At 38.3% G+C, this 24,899-nt stretch overlaps 1 protein-coding gene across 1 annotated transcript in view; it reads right to left on the minus strand.

Annotated features, from left to right (window-relative positions):
- Window positions 1-24,899, minus strand: part of RGS22 (regulator of G protein signaling 22) — a 71,737-nt gene that overhangs the window by 36,153 nt on the left and 10,685 nt on the right. Inside the window, exons 2-10 of the mRNA XM_057400561.1 lie at window positions 22,990-23,049; window positions 22,300-22,328; window positions 19,734-19,796; window positions 11,400-11,621; window positions 6,948-7,033; window positions 5,377-5,542; window positions 4,864-5,026; window positions 1,341-2,010; window positions 626-787 (exon numbers count right to left, since the gene is read on the minus strand). Of these exons, the coding sequence (XP_057256544.1) occupies window positions 626-787; window positions 1,341-2,010; window positions 4,864-5,026; window positions 5,377-5,542; window positions 6,948-7,033; window positions 11,400-11,621; window positions 19,734-19,796; window positions 22,300-22,328; window positions 22,990-23,014 (1,586 nt within the window). The 5' untranslated portion in view covers window positions 23,015-23,049. The remainder of the gene's footprint in view (window positions 1-625; window positions 788-1,340; window positions 2,011-4,863; window positions 5,027-5,376; window positions 5,543-6,947; window positions 7,034-11,399; window positions 11,622-19,733; window positions 19,797-22,299; window positions 22,329-22,989; window positions 23,050-24,899) is intronic.

Genomic DNA, 24,899 nt, shown 5'->3' on the forward strand with positions numbered 1-24,899 from the left:
GGAAGGATTGTAGGTCATAGAACATACACCACAACTCTCATGAGGCTCCACAGCAAAGTTCACAATTGCAGGTACTTGTTTATGTCTGCAATTTGTTGACCCCCTTGGGGAGGAGAGAATATGTTCAAAAAATTAGCTTATGTTTTGGAAACAGGTTAGAATTTGTATCCTTGTTTAAGCTGTCAATAAAGCAAAAGGCATTTTGTATGACAGACATTGAAGAGTAAAGTCTCAGGGTCAATTTCCACATAGATGTATACACAGAGCATCCTCAGAAACTTGAGAAGGGCAGTATGGGGAATAGCTTAGGACAGAATTAACCTTCTATGCCTGGAGGGGTTTCTCTAACCTGCAGCCTAAAGTTTACTTGAATGGTATCCAAGATAATTATACACAAAGTAGCTCAGATGCTCTGGCAGTAAAATAACGGGCTCAGTAAGACAGATCTACCTGACTTGTCAGCAGATTGCAGTGTAGTTTAGGATCAACTAAAAATTCAGATGCAACATCTGCTAGTATTTATGATGACATTGCTCCCCATAATTGCCATGGGATAAGTGAAGTGAAATAAACCTAGTAAGCTTATTAAAGAAAAGGAAAATATATTATGTTCACTTTTTCATACCAGTAAAGAAGCAGAGGTTTCACTGCTTCAGGCTGAATCCGTCTTAAATGCCTTACATTCCACTGATCTCCATGCAACAAGTTAAGTCTGAGTAACACTTCTGAACTGAGGAAGTAGTCTCCACTGCTCAAAAGATACAGTTTCTTCATCTTATTGAGTTGCCTTGAGTCAATAAAAATAGTCATATAAGCATGTACCAAATGCTAGACAGAACCAAGTACAGATCACCCTACTGGTTAAACTGCTGTCATGCAAAGTGTTTTTAATAGAAAATTGCAGAGGCCAAAAGACAAAAAATCCACAAATTAGAGACAAGTTGTGTGTAAAATGTACAGTGCTTTAGAATAGACAATCTGAGTTCCACAGAGCCATTCGTTAAAGCGGTTTGTTATACTTAATGCCCTACTTGTGAATTTAAGTTTTTGGGTGGTTTTTGGTTTTTTTTTTATTGTCACCTGTTTTCCAAATTTCTTTCTAAACAATGCCATAATACTATGGTAATTTTGACTTCATGTAAGCTTTGCAAACATGACTGCAAAAACGGTTTTATCGGCTTCAACCGAGTCATTCCTAACTTATGACACTCATGATTACTTTAAATGTGTCTGTACTATTCAAACTTTACAAGTTATTCTGAAATCTCAAAACCTGCATTAATCCATCTGGGTTACAAGTATTAAAACAATGGGAATAACCATTAAATAATGAGAAGTACCTTTGCTGCCTTGTAGTGGTTTTGAGCACCTTTAGTCTTTCAATATCCATCCAGAGCCACCAGTACCTCTCCCCAAGTGTTCCTTTAATGAACTTCTTGAATCTCTCAAACTCATGTCTGTTGCCAGTATCAGAAGTCCTGTGACTAATACACCAGGCTCTACTGTCTGACCCACCACTTTCAGAACTTGATTTTAAGCTTACTTCTTCAGTGTCTTGTTCTCTTACATCTCTGTGGGAGTCCAAGACAGAAAATGGAGAACTTTGGGAAAGGAGTGACTCTGCAGTGCCACGGGCAAATTCATTATTTGATAGCTCATGTATAAATAGTTCAGGCTGTTTGTGGAAATCCACATTATTGTGAATGTCAGCAGTTGGCTGGTGAGTTGATTCTGAAGCAGGTTCCTTCATTACAAGTTGGGTATAATCTGGTATGAATTCTCCTGGTGTCTGAATAGTTACGCTTTCCTGTTCTTTTTTTTTTTTTGCTGCACTGTCCCATTTCGGGTCTACATACACTCTTAACTGAGTATGAGCAGGTAGTTCAGCAATGGCCACAGAAGAGCCCTCCTCAGCCTCTCTGGATGTCTTCCTTAAAATGATGGCTTTTGCTTTCCTTGAAGGGCGAAGGAAACTCCATTGGTGGGCTTCCTTAGACAGGGAACCTGCTTCTGCATTAAATCAGAAAAGATCATTGAACACTCTTTAGATTCAGGACCGTTCTCTTGCATATCAACATTTCCAAGTTAAAAAATGCAAATATATTTTTATATTGCTCTACTGCCGAACAATCAGACCATGTCACACTGCAGAGCAGGGAATAGCTTCTGCCGTTGCTATGGGTTTAGAAATTCAGCCCCATGACTCAGAAACTCATTCCCTGTTGAATTCCAGCAGAGCAGGAGAGTTCAGGAGTAACTTCCTCTGGAGTTAATTGTCTTGTTTACTCAGCTGAACAACCCAGCTCCTCAGCACTTGTTAAACCACCTTGTTGTGCTGCAAGGTCTGTTTTCTTCCTGAGCCTGTGATCATAGTGTGATCAAAGTCACAGTATGTAGCAGGATTGGGTTTTGTTTAGGCCTGAGAAAACTAGTAAGTGATAATTCTTGTCTATTTAAGTTGGTTATTGGAAAAGACTAAAGCATCAAACAGGCCTCTGTCAATTGGGTAAATTCTTGACATACATGGGATAACAAAACAAATGATTATGTCAAGGGCTCTGGAAACATTTAATAATCCTGCAGTCCAATCTGCCACCCAGGAATGGCTCATTTAGATTTAAAAATATTTCGTAACTAACAAGTTTATAACAGTGACCAGCCCTGTTTTTTTTTGCCTACACTTCTCTATTTAATTCCTTTTTTCCCAGCCCCTCAGTGTCTCCATGCTATTAATCATGCCCCATCATCCTGGTCTGCTGAGAAAGAAATTCACTGATTTAACTTGCTCAAATACATTTTCTACTTCTGCCAGACTTTCAGCAAATCAAGTAGTTCTGGAGCATGTCAACAAAGATGACCTTGACTATGCATACTGCTCAGCTAGGTTAATGCTGCTGTCACTGTACAAGTCAGTCCTATAAAACTGAGCAGAATAACTACAGGTATTATGAACAGCAGCAGAATCTAAGTGAAATAAAGAAAAAACAAAAAGTCATAGTTCAGCTGTGGCTCTACAATATCTTCATATCAATCCAGTGCTTAAACTACAGAATAGACTGAATCTGTATTTCCCTAAAGCCAAGATGCAGGTGTTGTATCACTATTGTAGGTAGGCAAAACATTGTCAGTGAGGAGACTGATACAACCTCTGAGCACATGTCCTACATAAGGTTGCGACAGAAAAGGGCTAAATCTCTCAGATCCACTGAATTCACATTTGTAATGTCATCAGCTAGTGCAACCATCTATGGTGGCCTGGTCAATAAATGGCAATGGTAGTTAAACATTCTTTCCATCTTTCTCCAAAAAAGAAGCTTCATCTAACTAGTGCTGGCCATTGTCACAGACAGACAATTGCATTCAAATGTTTTCACTTGACAAACTAAAATTATACCTTCTCAACACATTTCTGTGAAATTGAAACATAAAGAATGATTTAACAGGACCTGAGGCAATTAGGGAGGGAGAAACACAGTTCTTGAATAATCAAAAGTCAAGTGGATCAGGGTTTTGCTCAAGACATTAATTGATAACCTTGATCCAACTGAAGCAGTGAGCAAGGAATTCAAACCCTTTCTAATTGCAGGCTGACTCTGAGAAACTTAACTAATGCCCTTTACTGCTTCCAGTGCCTGACACCAGGTGAATACTGTGCCTGAATAGAAATTCTGACAAAAAATGCTGGATTTCCCATGAAATTAGCATAAAGAAGAATAATAAGCACAGGGAAAATGAAGGTCTATGTTATAAAATAATTTTTTTAGATGTAAAATATTAACTGAGGCAAAATGTTGTTGACTGCAGGACAGCTTCAGGCAAACAGGGCAGAGAGGCTTTCTGTAGGCTTACGCCCAGCCCACTGCAACACAGAGTTACATAAAAGCTCTGCAAGAATGGTGCATGTGTGACCTCTCTGCTCAAAGCACTGCAATAATTAGTGGTGAAGTCATGAGCTGCAAACAAAAGCAGTTTCAATAACTTCATTAATAAACCATGCATCAGCAATATATATCCTGGGATGATCCTTACAGGTTTGAGGAAGAAGACAGACTTCTGGAGTTATCATGTCTTCCAATTTTCCATCCAGCCATTAGACACCATAGTCCCATCAGAACAAGCCTCAGAGTGGAACGGCAGCTTTTTCCCCCAAGAATTGGGGCCAGAGAACTCCTAACATAAGCTGAGACTTCCCTGTTCATCTTGCTACTGCCTACCTAACAGAAGCAAGGTTATCAGGTATGCCCATAATGTCCCTAACCTGCAAGCAGGTATGTCCATAATTCATCTCTATGTTCTCTCACATGCATTCTCTCTCTTTGAAACCTGCTGAACAATTTCAGTTGAATTTGACAGGATTGTCACAATTACATTCTATAAGATTCATAAAAATTGGCAGCCAGAAGGCCTTTGAAAGTGCCTCTCATAAATACCCTAAGATGATGGCTGCAACACAAACCATACACTATCAAATACCCAAAGAATCCAGACAAGAAGGCAGGGATAGGGGAGGTTGGAACTAGATGATCTTTAAGGTCTCTTCCAACCTAAACCATTCTATGATTCTATGAAGAAAGTCTTTCAAAACATATCAAATGGAAAAACAAACAAGAAAAACAGCTGAAACTTACAGATATCTATGAAACAGAAATATGTAAGAAAAGAGACTTCTACTATCACAAAATTTCTTGGTTTGTAGCTCAAAATTTCATTTAACATTGTGGCTGTGGAAACAAATCCCTGTCTGAAACCTAAGATATCGTCTGATAGAATATAACGAGTTAGCAGCAATTTCTTGGAATGCCTTTTCTTTCCACCTAGTCAGAGTTCTGTTATAAATACTATGGCTGAGCCTCTGTTACTTACCCAGAAGACTATCTTTTTCACTTAATGAATCATCTCTTTCACGCTGTCCAGACAAACACTGAGTTTGACTAGAAGCTATAGGATGTGAGAATGAATCTGTAGTTTTCATTAATTCACTTCCTTTTGCTAATGTAAAACAATCCTTTGTCTGAGAAACTGTAGCCTAGGAAAAGAAATGTCATAGAACAATTCAAATTTTTCTGTTTATTGCAGTGTTTCTGAGAGCAGAGCTTACTGTCTGTAGTCATTTTGTGCAGTTTGTTTGTGTAGATTTCTGTACCATTAGTTCCCAGTGAAGAGAGCTGTATGATGATAGCTGAGCATACTTGTAACACAGCTTGTGTTTTAGCTATATTACAAACCAAAAACCTTCATCTGCAGTACAAAAAGCTTTGAAAATGAGGGATATTCAGAGAATCAGATGTCCAATAATGTTGTGACCTCACTTACATAATTTCACCCAATGCATTCAATATATCTTGATGTTACACCCACTAAACATTTTTATATTACCACTCCAAGCGATATATTTAACTTTCTCACAGTCATCGAAGTGTCATCCTCCTCAGGAGGGGAAGGACTTGGGTCTTGCTTCCTTATCCAGGGATAGTAGTCATTATCGATAATGAAATTAATGCCAGTCTTGCTCCATTCTACCTGTGATATCAATTTAGCTAGCCTGAAATTAAATGTTGAGACAAGAAAATAGCTAATTTTAGCTTTTAATCAGAGAAAAAGTTGAGGTTTTTTTCCCCAGAATAGGCAATAAAACCCATGACCCATCTAAAAATAAATTGTTACAGAGAAGGTCATGATCAGCAGATCATATTATCGATCATGTTATTTCACAGATCATACTATTTCACCCATATTATGTCATGTTCATAAACACCAGTACTGCCATTCCGTAGTCCACCAGCTTTACAGATGGTGACCTGCCTTGTATTATCAGTCTTTACCAGTAAAACCAGTTTCTGTCAGGATGCTCTTACATGTATCTATGCAGTCCCAAGCCCTGCCAAGAAGCCCTCAAATATTTTGATCATTAAAATGGAACTATTGTTCCAGATTGCAGAAGTCTGGTATCATCAGCAGACACTACACTTCCTGATACAAACAATCTTCCAGCAGTGATGCCACAGGAGTGATCATACTAATTAAACTTTCAGATGACAACTGACAACTGGCGCTATTGTATTCAACTGGCAGATGTCTGAGGACATCATAGGACTGAAGAGCCCTCTGGTGCTATCTTGTGTTAGTGTGAACATCAGGATGTTCAAAAAAGGCAATCTTAGGACCATATGTTGATAATGTTGGTGTTCCGGGCTCAAGAACTGGGGCAAAACTTAGCTAAGTTAGAAAGCAGTACAAAACCAACCAAGGTGCATGTGAAGGGAAAACAAAGCCTATGTCTGAGCCTACGACCATGAGTGAATGCCCAGTTTAATTTGTCCTCACTATTTGAAGGAAAATAGGATTTCATTCTAGGGTTGGGGTATCTTCATCTATAAATGCAAGTTTCCCTTTTAGCATCTCGGTTTATCTTGATCTAGACAGAACCTTGAAGGATGTAGAGGCAGATCTTCAAAAAGGCATACATGAAGAACATCTGCTGAAAGGACATCTGGAAAAATATAGCAGGTATATAACAGTGCATCATCCAACTATGCCACAGCATCCCATAGAGAACCTTGCAAAAGGAAGTCTGACAGTGGGTCCCACAGACACAAAGCTAGTAACTGAAATAAAAAGGACTGGCTTATTTTTTTCTAAATAGATTTTATGGATTCATAACTTCCACTTACATGGCTTATATACTGATCAGAGAAAGATGCATTACTACCATGATATCTCTGTGGAACACAAATTCAGAAATCAGTAATTCATGGTCAAGGAAAATTACAAACAGCCGAGTGAAAAAAAAGGCTCTGATTTTACTTTATCCAGGTCACAAAAATACTAAAATTAAACAAACAGACCTAGAGGTGGGAGAAAACATATTAAGAGTACTGTCAAGATAAATTAAACAGAAGAGAAAAACTACACAAATTTAAAATCAAAAGCATAAAAGATTGTAATACCTGTATTCAAAATAACAGTCACTTTCAAGAAATGCTGGAAGCCTTTCTTTCTTAATCCACTGAATTGCTTGTTCTCTATCAAGGCACTATTAAAAAAGAAATGCCAAAGATTTGCAGTTTTCTTGACTTTCTTGCTTTGTTTGCCATGTAACTGATTCACTCCAATCCCCTTCTACAGAGACATTTTCTCAGGAAAACAAATATGCAGTGGACATTATTGTTGTTACAGAATCATACAATAGTCAGGGTTGGAAAGGACCTTAAGATCATCTAGTTCCAACCCCCCTGCCATGGGCAGGGACACCTCATACTAAACCATGTCACCCAAGGCTCTGTCCAACCTGGCCTTGAGCACCACCAGGGATGGAGCATTCACAACTTCCCTGGACTACCCATTCCAGTGCCTCACCACCTTTACAGTAAAGAATTTCTTCCTTATAAACGAATTTCTTCCTTATAAATGAATTTCTTCCTTATAAGTTAAAACTTAAACAGGGGAAGTTTAGATTGGAAAGTTTTAACCCGTTACCCCTTTTCCTATCACTACAGTCTAATGTCTGCAGTCCCTAAAAGTCCATCCCCAGCATCCTTATAGCCCCCCCTTCAGATACTGGAAGGCTGCTATGAGGTCTCCACGCAGCCTTCTCTTCTCCAGGCTGAACAGCCCCAACTTTCTCAGCCTGTCTTCATACAGGAGGTGCTCCAGTCCCCTGATCATCCTTGTGGCCCTCCTCTGGACTTGCTCCAACAGTTCCATGTCCTTTTTATGTTGAGGACACCAGAACTGTACACAATACTCCAAGTGAGGTCCAGTTTAGCCTTTATCATGCTGGGATAACTGAGTTGATTTACTTTCCTATCAACAGCTAAAAAGGTCTAAATCTGATTTCATCTATAAGCGTACAATTTTTTTAACAAATCGTGATTTTTTTTCTTCAGAAATAGTATGTGCATCGATCGTGCTTTTGCTGTACAAATCAAAATGCAAAATAGATTTTTTTTTTTTTTTTGCAACAGGAAACAGCTAATTTTTCTGACTTCATCACATTTTATAAAAACCCACTATTTTTCTTCAAGAATCTGAAGACTAAGAAACCCTTATATTAAATTAGACTCTGAGAATCAGAGAGCTGTAGATATTAAAAACAAAATCAAACAAATAAAAAGCCTATCAGCTAAAACGATTCTCACTTTTATGTCAGAGCTTTGCAGAACTGCATTGCACAAAGTAACACTTATAATGGAAACCTAAGTATTTTATGAATCGGGCTGGAAACAGATTTCTGCTTAGGCAGCCCAAGCATCAGTGCCTCATCAAAGCAGAAAGGGAGGTGCTTCCAAAGAGTGGTCTGGGGTGTGAAAGGGATGTGTTGAACAGCGAGCAATACAGAGCCAGCAAACAAAAACAATGCCTAAGAACTTACACAGAGAGCAAGATCTCTGACTATGGACCGCAGTGATCCATAGCTGTTTCCCTTAGAAATGACACACAGCATACTTCAATATTTTTTTTAAGAGTGTACTTTTTCCATTCTTAGGGGATGAGCTGTTTTATTTATCTGAGGTGCATTTTTCCTTCTAGTGAAAGTGAGACTGATGGTTTGGAAGAATGCAGTAACTCTTCTTGTCCATAAAAACAGGTGAAGCTGGGGCAAAGATGAATGCTACTTGCTATATCAAATTATCAGTTGTGTAGATTACATTTTAAATTTTATTTCCATGAGCTAATATTCCATTAGGGACAAGGGTTATTCTGCCTCATATATATCTGTAGGGGATTAAAAAAAATCTGAATTACTCAGAATGTGGGTGGTTTCATTTAGAGAGAAGAAAATATTTCAAAATATGAAAAGCTTATGTTGGCAGTGGCTCATACACTAATTTGTGGAGATAGAGACTAATTAGTCCCAACCACACAGTGTATGCCTCTTTCTGGTAACTGACAAGCTTTTTTGAAATACAAAAGATTGTCTCTTTATTTTGGCATTTAATATTTACGTATTTACTGAATAACAGCCCAGGTTTTTTATCTGAGTGATTCATGTTTGTGTCTGTACATGGCTGGTACACAACATTATATATACTATCAGAACAAAAAAATCTCTACTCTTTCCCCTTCCCCCAGAGAAAGATGCTACATTTAATCTGATGAGTTTTGTTACCTTGGTTAGCTTCCTTACCCAGTCAGCCTTAGGCCTTGCTGGGACTCAATCCAGCAAAGCTTTTAGCACGTGTTTAAGTTTAAGCATGTGTTTAACTTCCCTTGATTAAAGTTAAACACATACTTAAGTGTTTTGCTGAACTGGGGTTTCTCTGAAGTAAGGTATGTGGGATGCCAGCCAGGTTTTTTCCATAGTTGTGATCAATTCTACCCAGCTCAGCAGGTTTATTTTCTTAATGTATTTTACACCAGATTGATTTTGACTGTTGATAAGAAGGTATTTACCTCTGTATCAATAATTTGCAAGTGTGCATGCACACGTGCAGAGAACTTTTGCTTATCTGTAAATTTGTAACAGTCTAAGAGGGAAGTAAAATACAGAGAAAAATACCTGTAGGTGTATTTCTTAGGTAAGATTTGTTTAAATTCAAGCTGTAGCCTGAAATGCCTACTAGGATTCTCCAACCATAGCTCATTTTCGTTAGAAATGTGCCAGTGATGGCCTCTTGCTACTTTTTTGTAGCAATGTAACATTCAAAGCAACTGTTAGTCTCTTCAGTCAGTGTGAAGAAAGTTAAAGGAAAAAGGCTAGCATCAGCTGATGCCTGAAAGATCAAATCCTATTTGAGCTGAACTGAACTACTTGATGCAGTTGGTCTGGGATGACTTCTTCTGGTTCTGTCACAGCGTAGCACAATGAATGAAGCTGGCTTCTTTCACCTTGTGTAGTTGCAGTAACAATTTTTGATATGCTGGTGTGCAGGCCATGTTGTTCCAGTTCAGCCTTGAGATGCCAAGGCATTATCAACTGGGTGAGGAATGTATGTTACCTACCCAGTGAAGGAGTCAAAAATAAGAAAAAACTTCAGCCTTTTCTCCCAAGAAGAAAGCATACTGAGGCGTATCACTCCACAAAAGACCATCATCTATGGAAAATGGCCCAGAGAAAGCAATGTATTCTTAAATAATATAGGAGCTGTGTTGCTCCAAACCACATGAAAGATGTAAGCAATAGTGAAATGGCTTTGAATTTGTCAAGAAAGGCCATCCACAGTTGCAGTGATGTAATGTTATCCCACAGAGTGTTAGCCACACTTGCACAAGCACACAATGTTTCCTCAGTTTAATCCTGAGAGAAAGTAAGAAATCAAGAATAGTTCTTCCAGTTTTGTGCTCTCAAGCAAAATATTTGTGAAAATAATTATTTAACATGGTAGGGATGCCTGTGAGCCTTGTGCTGTTGCAGCATTTTTTCAGTCTAGATGCAGATAATTGCTATCTCACATTACTATAACTTTGTTAAACATGTTTGCCTTTTGACCTCTCTCAACACTGTTTTCTTTTGTGAAAATAATTAAGCTTATACTAGGCAAAATAGCAGTTTGCTACAGCTCCTTGCTTTTCTCTCAGCTTTCCAGCTATGACATAATTTAGAGCAGCCACTTCTAAAAATACAGAAATACCTTAGCCTGGCCTTGAATGAAACAAACTGAAGTCACAGCAGTCACACCTATGCAAAGTAAGCAAGAAAAGAATAAACCAAGTATCCCAGTGAAACGTTTTTTTCTCCTCAAAAGCTGTTGCCTAAAGGTAAAGTCCCACAACTAATTATACTGTCTTGTATTCTTTCAGGTGCATATGGTGCTTCAACTCCTGATTTTAACCTGAATAATTTGGTGCTGAAGAAAGCCCTGAAAGTAAAGTAAACAGGTAAGAATACCAAAATCGATAATGTCTGGGCAAGTCAAAAACAAGATTATTTTTCTAAAATCCAACCTATCTTTCCATTAATTTTGCTTTCTTTTTGCCAAAGATTGTTTTCTCTGGCCATTTCAATTGATGGTAACCATGTAAATCCTTTGGGAATTAATAGAAGACAGACTTATGTGTTGCCAGACCACAGATGAGCTCATAGCCACACAAGGAAATTAATTAATAAGGAAAGACTGAGATGCATTAGTTTCAGTCAATTTGCACATTCCAGGGATCACTAGTAAAGTAACTGTTGTCATAATATTTTTTCTTTTAATATTAAAAAGTATTCAGACCACACAACTGAATCCTGCCCTACGGAATCTTCAAAATTCTGTGCTACAGGATGTACATCTGTAATTCCATTCACTTGTCTGCTAGACACATGTGCATTGCAGGGCATAATTTGGCCCATCATTATGTTTTCCTAACATAAATTAACATTTTTCCCAAGCTACCAAGCCAAACACAACAAAAACTACTGCCAGTATCTCTACAGTAAGATCTAAATATAAACTCAGGGGCTATAAGATGCTTACCATAGTGTTGTAATTTGCATCAATATTGAAGGTTGGAGAAGCAGTGCGCATTTTGGAGAGGTGCCCATCATTCTTTACTTTCCTTAGAGCATCATAAATGGGCTTTGGAGATTTCTGCTCATGTAGACTTTTTTTCAGCTGGCTTTCAAGGCATTGTGGGGCATCATTAACAACTTCAAAAACCCCAAAGTCAGAGTTAAACTTAACTGTCTGGGCAAATGTCTGCAAAAAAAATATTTGGAAATTTTATTACATTGTAATAAGGGAACTTTTTTAATGTAAGAAAGTTAATTTTTATAGTATAGGAGCATCCTACAGGTTGCAACCTGGTATTATGAGGTTTCCTTCTCTTGCCCGCAGTAACTTTTGTTTGGGGCCTGGAATAATAATTTTTGCTGTATTCTTGTTCTTTAGTCTCTATGCTGTGTAGTTTTCCAATGCATTCCTACTTTTTATCTCAGCTACGCTTAATTGTGAAGAATGTTAATTCATTCTAGATCACAGACCATTCTTTTTCATATGCAAATAATAGACCCAGTACACAGATGTCTGGAATATATCATTCACAGTGACTTTAGTAACTGTTCAGCAGGGGACTACTTACCTACAGGATCAGATCTCCAGTGCTATTCTCCTATTCATTGCCACAAACAATCAAGGCTTGAAAAGATTAGCAATGAAGCAGACCTTTTAAATGAGATGCATTTGAAGAGGATGAAACTGAAAATTTCCATATGTAAGAATGGCTTTTCACCATATTGTTACTTTTAGGTCAAATACCTACCAGAACTTTTAAGGCTTGTAGTGAGTTATTATACATCACCAGTTCAGATAGTGCCTGAGACATGAGGTTGACCAGACTTCTACTTCTGCTACATAACTGTGACTTCTGTCAACTCAAAAAAAAAAAAAAACCAACAACAAAAAAAAAACAAGAAAAAAACACTGCATGTGTACACATTAAGACAGAGTCATCTTTCATCTTTTGAGCTCTGGTATTAGGTATTTCCCTGAAAGACTATCTTTCAAATGCTCTTCCTTAAAATTAAGAGGGAAAATATGGATGGATTTTACAAGTAATGGAGGATACCCAAGACAGTTGTGAATATGAGATGATATACAAGCAGAGCATATAAGCATCTCCACACAGAGCTGGAAGACAAGAAGGCATGTTGTATTTAAGAACTGAAGAAAATCCTGGCCGTATCCAGACCCTCTGCCAAAATTCTTTTTGGCTTTATTCCAGACATGATCCCACCTGGTGTTTGTACAGTTGTCGTTCGCCTACACTTAATAAGATTATTTTATTTTTTCAAGCACTGTGGTTTTAATTTCCTTGAACTTTTTATATATCACATGTATAAGAATATAGACATAATTCATATACATACTATAGATGCTGAATACATGCTACATATATTATAGAAATATATCACAGACAATTTTATTCTTCTCCACACCTATAGAAGTCCAAAGTAACCATGTCAGTGTCAGCTATTTTGTTGCTTCTGTTTGAAGCCCCTTTATTGATCAAAGTCTTGTAGAGTAATGCCCAGGATCGAATCACGTGGCTGCAACATGTGGTTACAACATTCCCTGCTTATCCCATAATGTCTCACTGTGGATGCTCAGCCTGGCAAAACATGTAGCATGTGAGAGCTTTAAGTGTATGGTTAGTGCCTATGACATCAGACTGTCACTGCTCAGAGCCATGCATTGAATTGCATTGGTCTGTTTAGTTACCTAACTTCAGCTGAAATCGTGGCTTGGTTTTTGTTCTCTGACACCTTGTGCCTCTTTTAGCATTAATTTTCTCCAGGGTATTCTGGAGGTTTTTTCAGATGTACTGAACAGCATTTTAAAGAGCCTTTTATGTGTAGTAGATTTCTCTGTACTTCGTTCAGACCTCCTCCCAGTTTGCTATGTGTATATTTAATTTACTTTCAAACCTAATTTGGGCTGCTAACAATATTCATGTGACTAACTGTGCAACCTTAATAACCTCCAAATGTATTCTTCCCTATTTATTTTTTCATGTTTTTAAAAAAAGAAACAGAAGTACACTAAGAAACAAGGTGCATCAGTCTTTCAAGATTTGAAACTCTCTTGCTTGTGGAAAAAAGCAAACAAAGTACAAATTCCATAATACAGGGCTACGTGACTAGATGTGATCAGATTGTTTTAGTTCCATGTTGTTTAACTTTGAAAACTAAGCAACAACATTAGTTTATCACACACATCTATTTTTACTTAATCCCTCATAACTTACTCTAGATCTCATTTTTTCAGTATACATTCTAATTACCTAAACAGAAAACACACAAAAACTTAAATGTAGTGAAACAGATGCAAGCGACAATTTTTCAAATGTAAAGTGTGTTGTTGTTTTAGGAGTCTGACTACAAATCCTTTGTAAGACAAATATACTGGAGGAACAAAGAACATACACTGATAGGATAAGAAGATTAAAACTTCATACACTACATACTTGACTGAAAAAGGTTGTTCTTGTCCAGACTTTTGGGGTTAGGACGAAGGTGTAGTTACCTACACCTAAGAACATCAAAAGGCCATCACATACTTCCTGTATCAGTCAGAAAGTAGCCAGTAGATCCTCTTCACTTGATGCTAATAAGTCTGCATTTGGAATACTGCATCCAGTCTTGGGTTCCCAGTACAGGAAGAATGTTCACATATTCAAGTAAGTCCAGCAGAAGACCACTGAGCTGGTCAGAGGCTGGAGCACTTTCCCTGTGAGGACAGGCTGAGGGAAGAGGGCTTATTTAGCCTGTAGAAGAGGCAGCTCTAGGAGGACCTAGCAACAACCTGAAAGTACTTACAAGATTACTGAGAAAGTAGACCAGGCTTTTTGTGGAGGTGCATGGTGAGAGGACAAGAGACCATGGTCATACACTGAAATAGAGATCTCAACTGGGTATAAGAAAAAAGGTATTGTGTGTAGAATGATTAGCATTGGAACATGCTGTCCGGAGGGACTATGAAATCAGTTGTTGGAGGTTTTCAAGGTCAAGAGAAAGTACCAAGCAATCTGGCTTCAATACTAAAGCACTGTCTCTGCTTTGAGCAGGAAGCTGGACTACAGACCTCCCCAAAGCCTTTTCCAGCCTGAGTGACCTATGATTCTGTACAGATATCAAATTCTACTAGAGAGAGCATCTCATAAAGTGATCGTATAAAAGTATTCTAGAATAGTTTGGAATAGTTTGCTTACTTAGAAAAACTAGAATGATAAATCAGAATGTCTTTATAAGCATAATAAAAGAAGAGGTAAGTCCTGACCTCCTTAACTCATCCCAGCCACAAAAATAAAATGATAATGTTAAGACAAAAAAATCAAATGAGAACAGAAAAAAAAAGTGTGATTTCTTGTAGATAACATTTTCCCAGTTACAATAAAGGAGAGAGGATCAGTCAATCCATTTCCCTTCTGGTATGTGAAGAACTTTGGAGCAAAACACACTATCTAACCATTCCCACACATTACAAGCCACAAAAAAAAAAACAAAAAAAACCCTGTTCAATACCCTGTAGTGAACTTAAAACCTTTTCCACAGAAGCCAAGACCTGTACAATCATACAGTGTTTCACAGGACAGTAATGAGAGAGGTTTATAGCACCACCAATATTCTAGGTCATTGCAATAATGATGAATCTCTTCAGTGAAGATGCCTGTGTCAATGAGTGGGTAATAACCTGCACTAGGAAGGAAGGGGAAAAAGTCATCCATGCCAATCTAATATATTAAGAAATATCTTTCTTACCCCACATTTGGCAAGTGTTTTGGCTTTTTACAGACAAGTAAAATACACTAAGGAAAGACTAAGTGTATCATTCTCTCTCTAGTTTGGGCCAATTTTTGATCCCTTGAAGATGGAAAAGGAAAACTCCAGAGACAAATTATACCTCAAGATGTTAAGAAAAAATAAATATGGTTTGGCAGGAGCCTTGAAGCTTGGGATTCATACATTATGAATTTAACACAATAAATAGGATCAACTAGGACTTGAGAATACCAACAAATAAGAGGTCTGCTGATTTTGCAAACTGTTTCACTCAGACAATTCTCCCCTTGAACTCAGTATGAACAATGTAACTCAGTGTGGTAACCTCAGCATCAGAAAAAAATCTCCAAGCAAACAACAAAAAGCAGTTTTCAGATTGTATTACAGCAATACTATTAAATAAATAAACCATTGCATGTACATTTTTGACAGCAAAGAAATTTAACTGTCAAATGCACATTGAATATGGTTTCAGCTGAAGAATAAATAGAATACATAATTCTGAAACCTGAAGTTATACATTTAACTGAAGGGAAGGCAAATTTCTCTCAGTCCTCCCAAAACAGGAACCAAAACAGCATCCATCACCATGTTACGAGGATGTCAGGCGTATAAATCTCACTGTTCTCTGCCTTAACAGTTTTCAGATAACTTCAGATACAGTTAACAAAGTGTAAATACGTTCACTACATCCCGCCCCAAACAACGCAGTTAGATTCCAGGAGAAATAGAATGACCACAGCTTGGCTGCCTCTTAGGTTAAGGCCTTGAAAGGGTGGGAATTAATAGAGGCCTCATCAAGGAGCTTTGCCAAAACTTCCTTAAGACAGGGGTGTGTGTAGCATAATTAAATGTCAGTGAGAGTCCAGACCAGAAGAGAATTTGAGCAGTTCTATGAAGTATCTGGAAAATTCACACTGCAGATGGCCAGTGGCAAATCTCCCTTTGACTTTAATGAGTCCAGGATTTCCTTTCCATTGATGGGTAAGACACAGGTCACAATTACGTATCACAATCTAATTAACATTTTGAATAAACCCACTATCAACAAGAAAAAAAGTAAAACATGCTTCTTTTGCTTTCTTGAATGTCAAAGATATCAAGCAAGTTCTAGTCCTGAGTCTTGACATAATATGCATGTGGGGCCTTATTAATGTAAAGCCTTTTTAAGGGAGGTTGCATTGGCACCTGCAACCTCCCTCCACACACCTAGAAAAGACAAGAGGAAACTAATGAGCATGCACTGATGCTTTGAATTGATGCATTGATGCATCAAATTAGTCACAGCCATCTTCAAAACAGAGAAGGGCTGGAACTATACAGCACAGTGGATTGCTTTCTGTCCTTTCCATCTTTTGCTACTTTGTAGATCAGGGCTGTTTCTGCTCTTGAGAGCACCAGGTTTTCAGGACCATTCTGCTTTCAGAAAGACCAATTCACTCAAAGTTTATTACTTGGGCTTTAATTGTTTTCAGAATCATCACCTGCACCAAATTCTGGATCCTGACTACTCAGCAGAGAGCTTTTATAATGAGAACAATTTCAAAAGAAGTAGTCTTCAAATCTGAAGTTGATGAAACTGTGATCCCTTGGTAGCTTTCTGCTGCAAGCAAAACCCACAGCCAGGGATTTGCCACCAAAAGTGTCATCTCCTGAATATGCTTCAAATGAAGTACAGTTAGCACTTTCGTTGCTAGTGCAACTCCCTGAGGTTGCAAAGAGGAGGAGTGTGCCTTCATCAGGATCAGTGGTAACTGGAAAATTACGAGGTAAGGCCACAGCATGGACTTGGAGTAGAACAAGTAGCAGTCAGCTTACAAAGTTCAGGAGAAAAAAGTTGACATTACTGCACTTTCTTACTGAAGCCTCCAACACTGAGCTGGATGGCCATTCTTGACTTCTGAATTTTCATTCCTGGCTTCTGAATTTTCATTCTTGGGTGAATATATTAAAACTGGATGTTTTAGATACATGGATAAAAGATTCAAACTGTAGGGATGCCTATCAGGCTAGAAATGGAAGTGTATTCTTGCCAATGTTTCTCTCAAATCTTTCATTTTAGATTACTTACTAGATTGTGTGTCACGTAATTGGTTTCTGCTATTGTGAAGTCATTGTACTACTGGCAACAAGTGCCCTCATGAGGGTTTTTGTATTATTTTATCTTTCATAAGTATTTTCTGTACAAACTATCCTTCATTACAGTATATAGAGCTTTGGAGTACCTAGATATTCATGTCAGATTGTATTGAATATTATTATAACAACAGGATCACTTAAAGGATATACTGTAAATCAAAGAAAAAAAAAAACAAAACAACCCTGATCTGCTGCTGCTACAGCAAGTCCCCAGTAATACAATTTTCCATACACTACCGGTGCATTATAAATCAATGCAGAGGCAGTCCCTTAAAATAAGCATATGCTACCCCTGATTTCTGGTATCAAGTCACACAATATTTTCAGTTTAACTTGTTGCCTAACTACTAGCACACCTGGGTAATACTGTTCCCAGGCAACTGCATATAAATACAACAAGAATAAAGCAATGGAAATTTCAATGTGGTGTTTTAGTAGAAGCCTTCTGAGAAGGAGAAGGAACTTGGGAATATAAGGTATTCAAACCACAGAACTCAGGCATTAATAGAACTTAATCCTGAAGAGGGTAAATCCTCAGGAAAAGGTCAAAGAAAATAAAAACATTTATGAGAACATTACGGATAAAAGTAGCTAATAGAGCATGCTTTCATGAAGATATGTCAATATATAGAATAGAGACCATGTGTCATCTTAGAAACCTAACAAGATTACCAGCATAAAACAGTGTTTACTCAAGAGTGTCTGTAAACTCTTTTCTGTGGGCTTCCAGAGCGGTCAGGAATGCCTGGACAATCACTGCAGTTCAGAGCTGCTGAGCTGCGCCAAGACTAGGGGCTGAGGAGCCCTCTGAGGCCAAGGAGAATTTTGGCCTCTAATAAACGTTTTGAGATCTGTGCACATCCAGGGAGACCCAGAAACTAAGAAGCTGAACTTCTTACCCACTCTGTCCTTTGTGATTTGAGGAAAACTTGAAGCATAGTTTCCAAATAAGCAGCAAAGGCATGGAGGATGGTATTCCTGTGCTAAGAACAATCTGGCACAAGGAAGGAGGCCTGGGTTTAAAAGCTATGTAGTTAGGCTTAGACTTAGACAGATATTCTAGAACAGCTGCAAGGGCTGGGGGGGGGGGGGGAACAGCCCTCTCACACACATTTTCTTCCATCTGTGTCTCCCTAGCTTTGTAAAAATTATTCTTAGGAATCTTGCAGTGTGGTGAAAATATGAAAAGGCTGAGTCTCCTCAGGGAAGTCAGTATCGCTGCTGTGCATAAACCCCACATTCTGATACAGAGTTAATACCTCCAGATTTTATTTTAAGATAAAAAATAGGTATGGAGAGTCCATTCTGCCATCCTTAGTTCTGCAAATCCCATTATGTGTACTTTTACACAAATCTGTGATGTGGCTTAGAGAGCACATCTGTGTCTAGTTCAGTTTGATAAGCCTGAATCATAACAATTTATTCCAATGGTGGCTACACCATAGTCTTAAGTCCAAGGAGCATCAAAAAATATACTGCCCCTTCCTAATGCTGGTGGTGGTTCCTGCCAAGCAAATTGCAGAAATAGGTGTATGTTCTCACAGTACAGCCTGTTGGACTGCAGTGCTTTGGGAGGGCACATACCATGGGACAGCTCTGCCTCAGATCAGACCCCACGGGAGCCATGAGTTATGCTGTGGAAAGGTCTGTGCCACTTTGAGGGAGAATAGGGATGTGAGGTGTGGAGACGGAAAGAATGGGGATAGTCAGGGCCAAGACTACTAAAATGAAGTTGAGGCTGCCATGTCAAGGGAGCAGGACAGTACATCTGTCACAACAGTGTGGGGAGGAAGGGTAGTTGATGAGGAAAAGGAGAAAAATATAGGACAACTGGTTAAATATAGGGCACTGGGTACAGTGGTCTAGCTGCAACCAGATCAGCACACAAACTACGGTGTAAGGCTGCATCCTTCCAGCTGCAGATGGGAGAGGAAGAGGCATGCCACCTTTGAGACCTGCACAGCCATGAAGAGAAACAGAATTGGTTTCTGAGCTAAAATGTTTATTAATCACCGAGTGCACTGCCAGAATAATGCAAAAGGACAAACATTTGTTATGCTGGCTTGTTGTGATACTGGAGTAGATGTGGATTCCTCATACTATTTAAATAAGTATTTATGTGTTTTTTTCATTTCCAATCCATATTATTTTAGTGCGCCATGATTTAAATATGTTAACTTACAAGACAATATCTGTCCCCAGAAGTGCAGATACTGTTATTTTTCCTGACACTGATAATAACATTAAACAATAAGAGTTGCTACCATTAAAATACAGATATATTGTATAAGTCATTTAACTACCCAGTAGAAAAATGCAAAATATTTTAAGCTGATTTAATCTTAGTCAGGTGTTTCTTATATTTTGCAAGGGATTTCTGTAAGGTACTTACCGGAAGACTCAAAAATTCATTAAAGTATTCCACAAGCGTATCATCTGTGGCTAAGAATTCCTCCTATGGAGAAAAAAAAACACAAAGCAAAGCTTGTACTAATGTGCACTAACATGGTTTGAATGCACTATTGCCTCAATGTTTTTTCCATGAGATATGACATGTAAACTTTTGCAAAATGTTGTTTCCCACTTTTGAGAATATAATCATTGCATCGTTGTTGTATTCCAGCCATTGCACATTGCTGAGGCCCTTAGCAATTTAAAAACACACATGAAGGTAAATCCTTTGCCAAGAAATTTACAGATAAAGCCTTCATAAACCCAACAGCTTCTAAGTGCTGGAAATCTGTTCATTTACTTTCGAAAAAATGTGCATTAAGCGAAGAGTCTAGAAATTCCCAACATTAAACCTTTCTCTCTTGCATCTGGGAAGAAGAAGAGTCTAAACATTCACTAGAGCCTGCTTCTGCTTCCACACTGCTGCTTGGAGATGTTTTGGCAGATGTTTGGAAATAAAAGGGAGGTCACTGATCTATAATTTGGCTCACCAGCAAGCAGTGTATGCCATCTCTTTGACAGAACTGAAATGTTTCCTGTTGACCTCGTCAGAAGTAAAGACTACATCTGCAGGTGGGTTTTGTACCTGTTCTGACCCCTACATTATAAATCCTGCTAATCAGAGTCAAAAACTGCACAGTAGAAATCAATGTTTTTCGCTGCTGAAAATCACGAAGCCCCCATTTCCATTCAACGGAAGACAGAAGTAGAACATTATTTCATTGGTCTTCAGAAATCTATCTTCAATATAATGAAGACTCCTAAATGTTTGTAATAGTTTCAGATTCTTGAATATTCTATTATTCCTGTCTTGCAACACAAGGAGAATTCACCCAAATCAAATGTATTTACGAATATCAGCAAAGGTCTTGTGACAAATCCTTTTTCTCTTTAAGTTAAAAGTGTTTGTCTGGCTTTAACCTGACAACACTTATTCCTTGGCATTTGTGATTGCTGCTGGGAGTGATACAGGACAGGCAAGTTAGCTCACGTTTATTCCTGGAAGATACAACACTGAAAGCAATGTTTCCTGCATAACGGAGATAGTGGGGTTTTTGGATCACAGGACCACGGTCCAATGCACTTGCAGTACCATGGACCTAGAGATGTTAGGGCATTGATTAAATAGGAGAATTTACCAAAGTGTCTAACCCAAAACATTTTGAAGTCAACAGAAAATCCTCTCCCTAATGTCACTAGGCAATCAATCAGACCCAGAAATCTCAATTCAGCAAGTGTTAACATAATTAATAATAACAACAGAAAAAAAAAAATCTAAACAAGCTTCAGTGTGCCTTATGTTTGGTTTGGGCAATGCAAAATTAGATTTGACACTGATAAGCATGAATCTGAAGACAACCAGATATCATAATATCTCATTAAAATATTGTGTTGAAAGACTTACTCAAAACAACTCATTTATTACTGGCTGAAGTATAAGCTCCTTAAGAATATACAGGTAACATGTGTTTTTAATTTGCTAAGGATATAATTCTCTGCAGTCTCATATAACAGCAAGAAATGTAAACACAGTGGTTGATTAATCAATAAAATGTTTATGATCTTTTTAAAGCAAGCTTTGCTACTTACTGATCTTACTGCATCTATGCACAATATACTGTCCTCTGGTGTTTGAAGGGTTTTTTTGGGGTCAGTCTTATTTTCATTTGAAAGCATAGTTGCACTTGCATATTCACACATTCTAGGTTATCAAGTCCAACCATTAACCTAGCACTACCAAGTTCACCACTAAACCATGTCGCTAAGTGCCATGTCTACACATCTTCTAAATACCTCCAGGGATGGTGACTCCTTCTGGAGGTATTTACCACTACAAACAAGTAAGTATGGAGTAATGAGTCATTTCATAGTATTTTCTCAGACAACAACAACAAAAATTAGTTTTAAAGACTAATTTTATTCTTGGGGGGGTATTCTTTTTATTCTGAATACTTAGTTTATTCTTTATTACCATTTCCCTGGGCAGCCTGTTCCAATGCTTTATAACCCTTTCTGTGAAGAAATTTTTCATAATACCCAACCTAAACCTCACCTGATGCAACTTGAGGCCATTTCCTCTCATCCATTGCTTGTGCCACTTCAAATAAGGTAAAACAACAGAGTAACAAATAAGGTAAAAAAGGCAAACAACAGAGAAATCCTACAATGAGCTAGAAGCAAAGAGCAGAAAAGATAAAGAAGATTGTTAAACCTGTCATGTTGAACATTCGAGCTCATGATTTCATTCCTTCATCATATTTCACTTTCCTTTTCATTTCCATCCGTCTTCTCCATAGTTTCCTGTTACTTTTTACATTCTAATTATTTTCAAACTAAGTAATTTTTTTTTTGTCTGAGAAAAATAGCAAGAAATTGCTCAGTACTCCATACTTACAGAGAGGAAAGAATTGAGAAATCAGGCAACAGTTTCCAAAAATGTCTTTTGCTTTTTGTGTTCTACAGTTGCATGACAAAATGAATGATCAAGCTTTATAAAGCATACTTACAAACACTTCTTCTGTTATACATGGAGGCTCTGAAATACAAAAATGAAATATGTTATTCAAGCAATACAGTCAAGCTTGTTCAACTATGATTACTGAACAGAAACAAAAAGTAGTGAGGCATGACAACCTTCCTGGATATTCTTAAATAAAATAACTTAGCCTGAGGAAATAAAATAAACTCTAAGAACATGCAGTAATGTTGACCCATGTATAAAAAGGATAAAAGGATTAAATAAAAAATCTACCACAAGAATGATTTAAATATAATTCAAGTATTATTTAACTAGATTATTTCTCATACGTATCAGTTAACTTGTCAGCTTTGCTCTGCAAAATTGATTACTAGAATCTTGCTGGTTTTTAATGAAAATATAGATTTCTATGAGACTGGGGGAGCCTCGAAGAGCAAATGTTATGAATCATATGATAAAATTTTAAAAATGTGATTGTTGGTGTTACCAGATATCAAAATCTCACTCATTCTAGAAGAGTATTCTGCCTTCCGTGATTACATCTGAAGGGAATAAAGTTCTGTCTTGAGATGAAGGAATTTTACTGAATTTAAACCTAGCAGTTCAAAATCCCCCCCTTTTGTATCACCATCTCTGTACCTAAGACAATCACCCTTGGGTCAGACCCCCTGTCTGACATAGTTTCGGTCCATCCCCCTGCGTGGGAAGTACTACATACCAGTGGTTAGCCTCTTCGACTGCATCCTGGATCTACACACGTAAGGGCCAGCACCCACATCTACAAGATTACAATCTCATTTGCAAAGGTGAAATCCTTTACTGCAGACCAGAAATAGAAGCTGCAGAGTTCTTGGACCTGGCTGGTGAGTGCTGGTCTGCACCAGGGCAGCCTGCCTCTGCTGCATGTCTCCCAGCAAAGGGGCGTTGCTATGACACTGTAAACAATGCATGGGGTGAGCTGAGCAGTAAGCAAATACTTCTCTTGCTGATGCAGATCTCCCTGAAGCAGACTTGGATATCAGGCATACTGATGATACGGTCCCAAAAGAGATGCCTGTGAACTAGGAACTTCAGGATGCTTGTAGCAAGAATAGAAATTAAATGCTCTTTTCTTGACTGGCCTAGGCAGTTCTTAGTCCAAAATGATATTCTGTCTTCTCCTACATTAGCAAAAGCCTCCAGCCATGTGGGATTTTGCCTTAAATCCCCAAACATATGACTAATGACCAATGGATTTACATCACATACCAAATAATTCTGCATCCATACATGTATAAACAGCCCCACTGCAGTGTGCCAGAAACACAACCTGCAGCCTTGGTAACAGCCTTCTTTGCTTCCTCCTACTGCCAGGGCCCAGAAATCCAAAGGCAGCTACATGTTCCCACAATTAGGGAAAAGTTTATAATTAGGCTGGGTAGAAGGAGAAAAGACATTAAAAGATATAGAATAGAGTCTACTCCCAGAATGTTAGTTCCTTTGTTGGCTTGAGGGGGTACTCTAGGATATAAAGTCACATTTCTGTTATGGTCAGCAAAAGCTAAATACAAAGAAGGAATTCAGGTTCCTGTATGAGGATTTCAGTGGAATTTAGGTGTTCCACAAGTGGGATCTGAAAAACACCCTACTGAGCAAGTCTCTGACCCTAGAACTGAATAAATGCTTCAGGCTTTTTTGCATGCAAGTTCCCTCAAAGATTCTGTTCTATTGTGATTATGAAATATTTCAAATAGGTATACTTAATGTAAATGAAAGAGGAATAGCATGACAAGATAGCCCATTGTCGTGGTTTAAACCCAGCTGGCAATTCAACCACGCAGCCCTCGCTCACTAACCACGCAGCCCTCGCTCACTTCCCCCCCCCCCCCCCCCCCCCCGCTTCATCCCCCCACTCCCAGAGGGATGGGGAGGAGAATCAAAAGAATGTAACTCCCACAGGTTGAGATAAGAACAGCCCAGTAACTAAGGTATAACACAAATCACTGCTGCTGCTACCAATAATAATAATAAGGAAAACAACAAGGGAAGAGAATACAACTGCTCACCACCCACCGACCAATACCCAGCCTGACTGAGAAATGACCTAACCCTTCTGGTTAACTGCACCCAGTTTATATAGTGGGCATGACATGCTGTGGTATGGAATACCTCTTTGGCTAGTTTGGGTCAGGTGCCCTGTCTCTTCTTCCTCCTGACTTCCCCTCATCCCTGGCAGAGCACGAGACTCAGAAAGTCCTTGGTCAGACTAAACATTACTGAGCAATAACTAAAAACATTGGTGTTATCAGTGTTGTTCCCAGGCTGAAAGTCAAAAATACAGCACTGCACCAGCTACTAAGAAGGAGAAAAATGACTGCTACTGCTGAACCCAGGACACCCATAAAATGTGAAGTTAACCCTTTCCAACAGGTAGAATTGCACTGAACTGTATATGAGACTGTATTGTCTCATAACCAAACTACTTAATATGATTTCAAATGTTTAAGCACTTCTTTACCCCCTTCCCCTTTTTCTTTTTGATGCAGGTTTAAATATAGTCTTTGGTGTATAATATACCTAAACCTCCCTAGCTGCTTGTAATTTTTGAAAAAAAAAAACAAAAACAAAAACAAAGAAACATGGTGAATA

This window comes from Pezoporus wallicus, unplaced genomic scaffold (assembly GCF_028554395.1).
Source record: "Pezoporus wallicus isolate ANWC-B61680 ecotype Strahan unplaced genomic scaffold, APGP_CSIRO_Pwel_v1 contig_7985, whole genome shotgun sequence".
Taxonomy (NCBI): Eukaryota; Metazoa; Chordata; class Aves; order Psittaciformes; family Psittacidae; genus Pezoporus; species Pezoporus wallicus.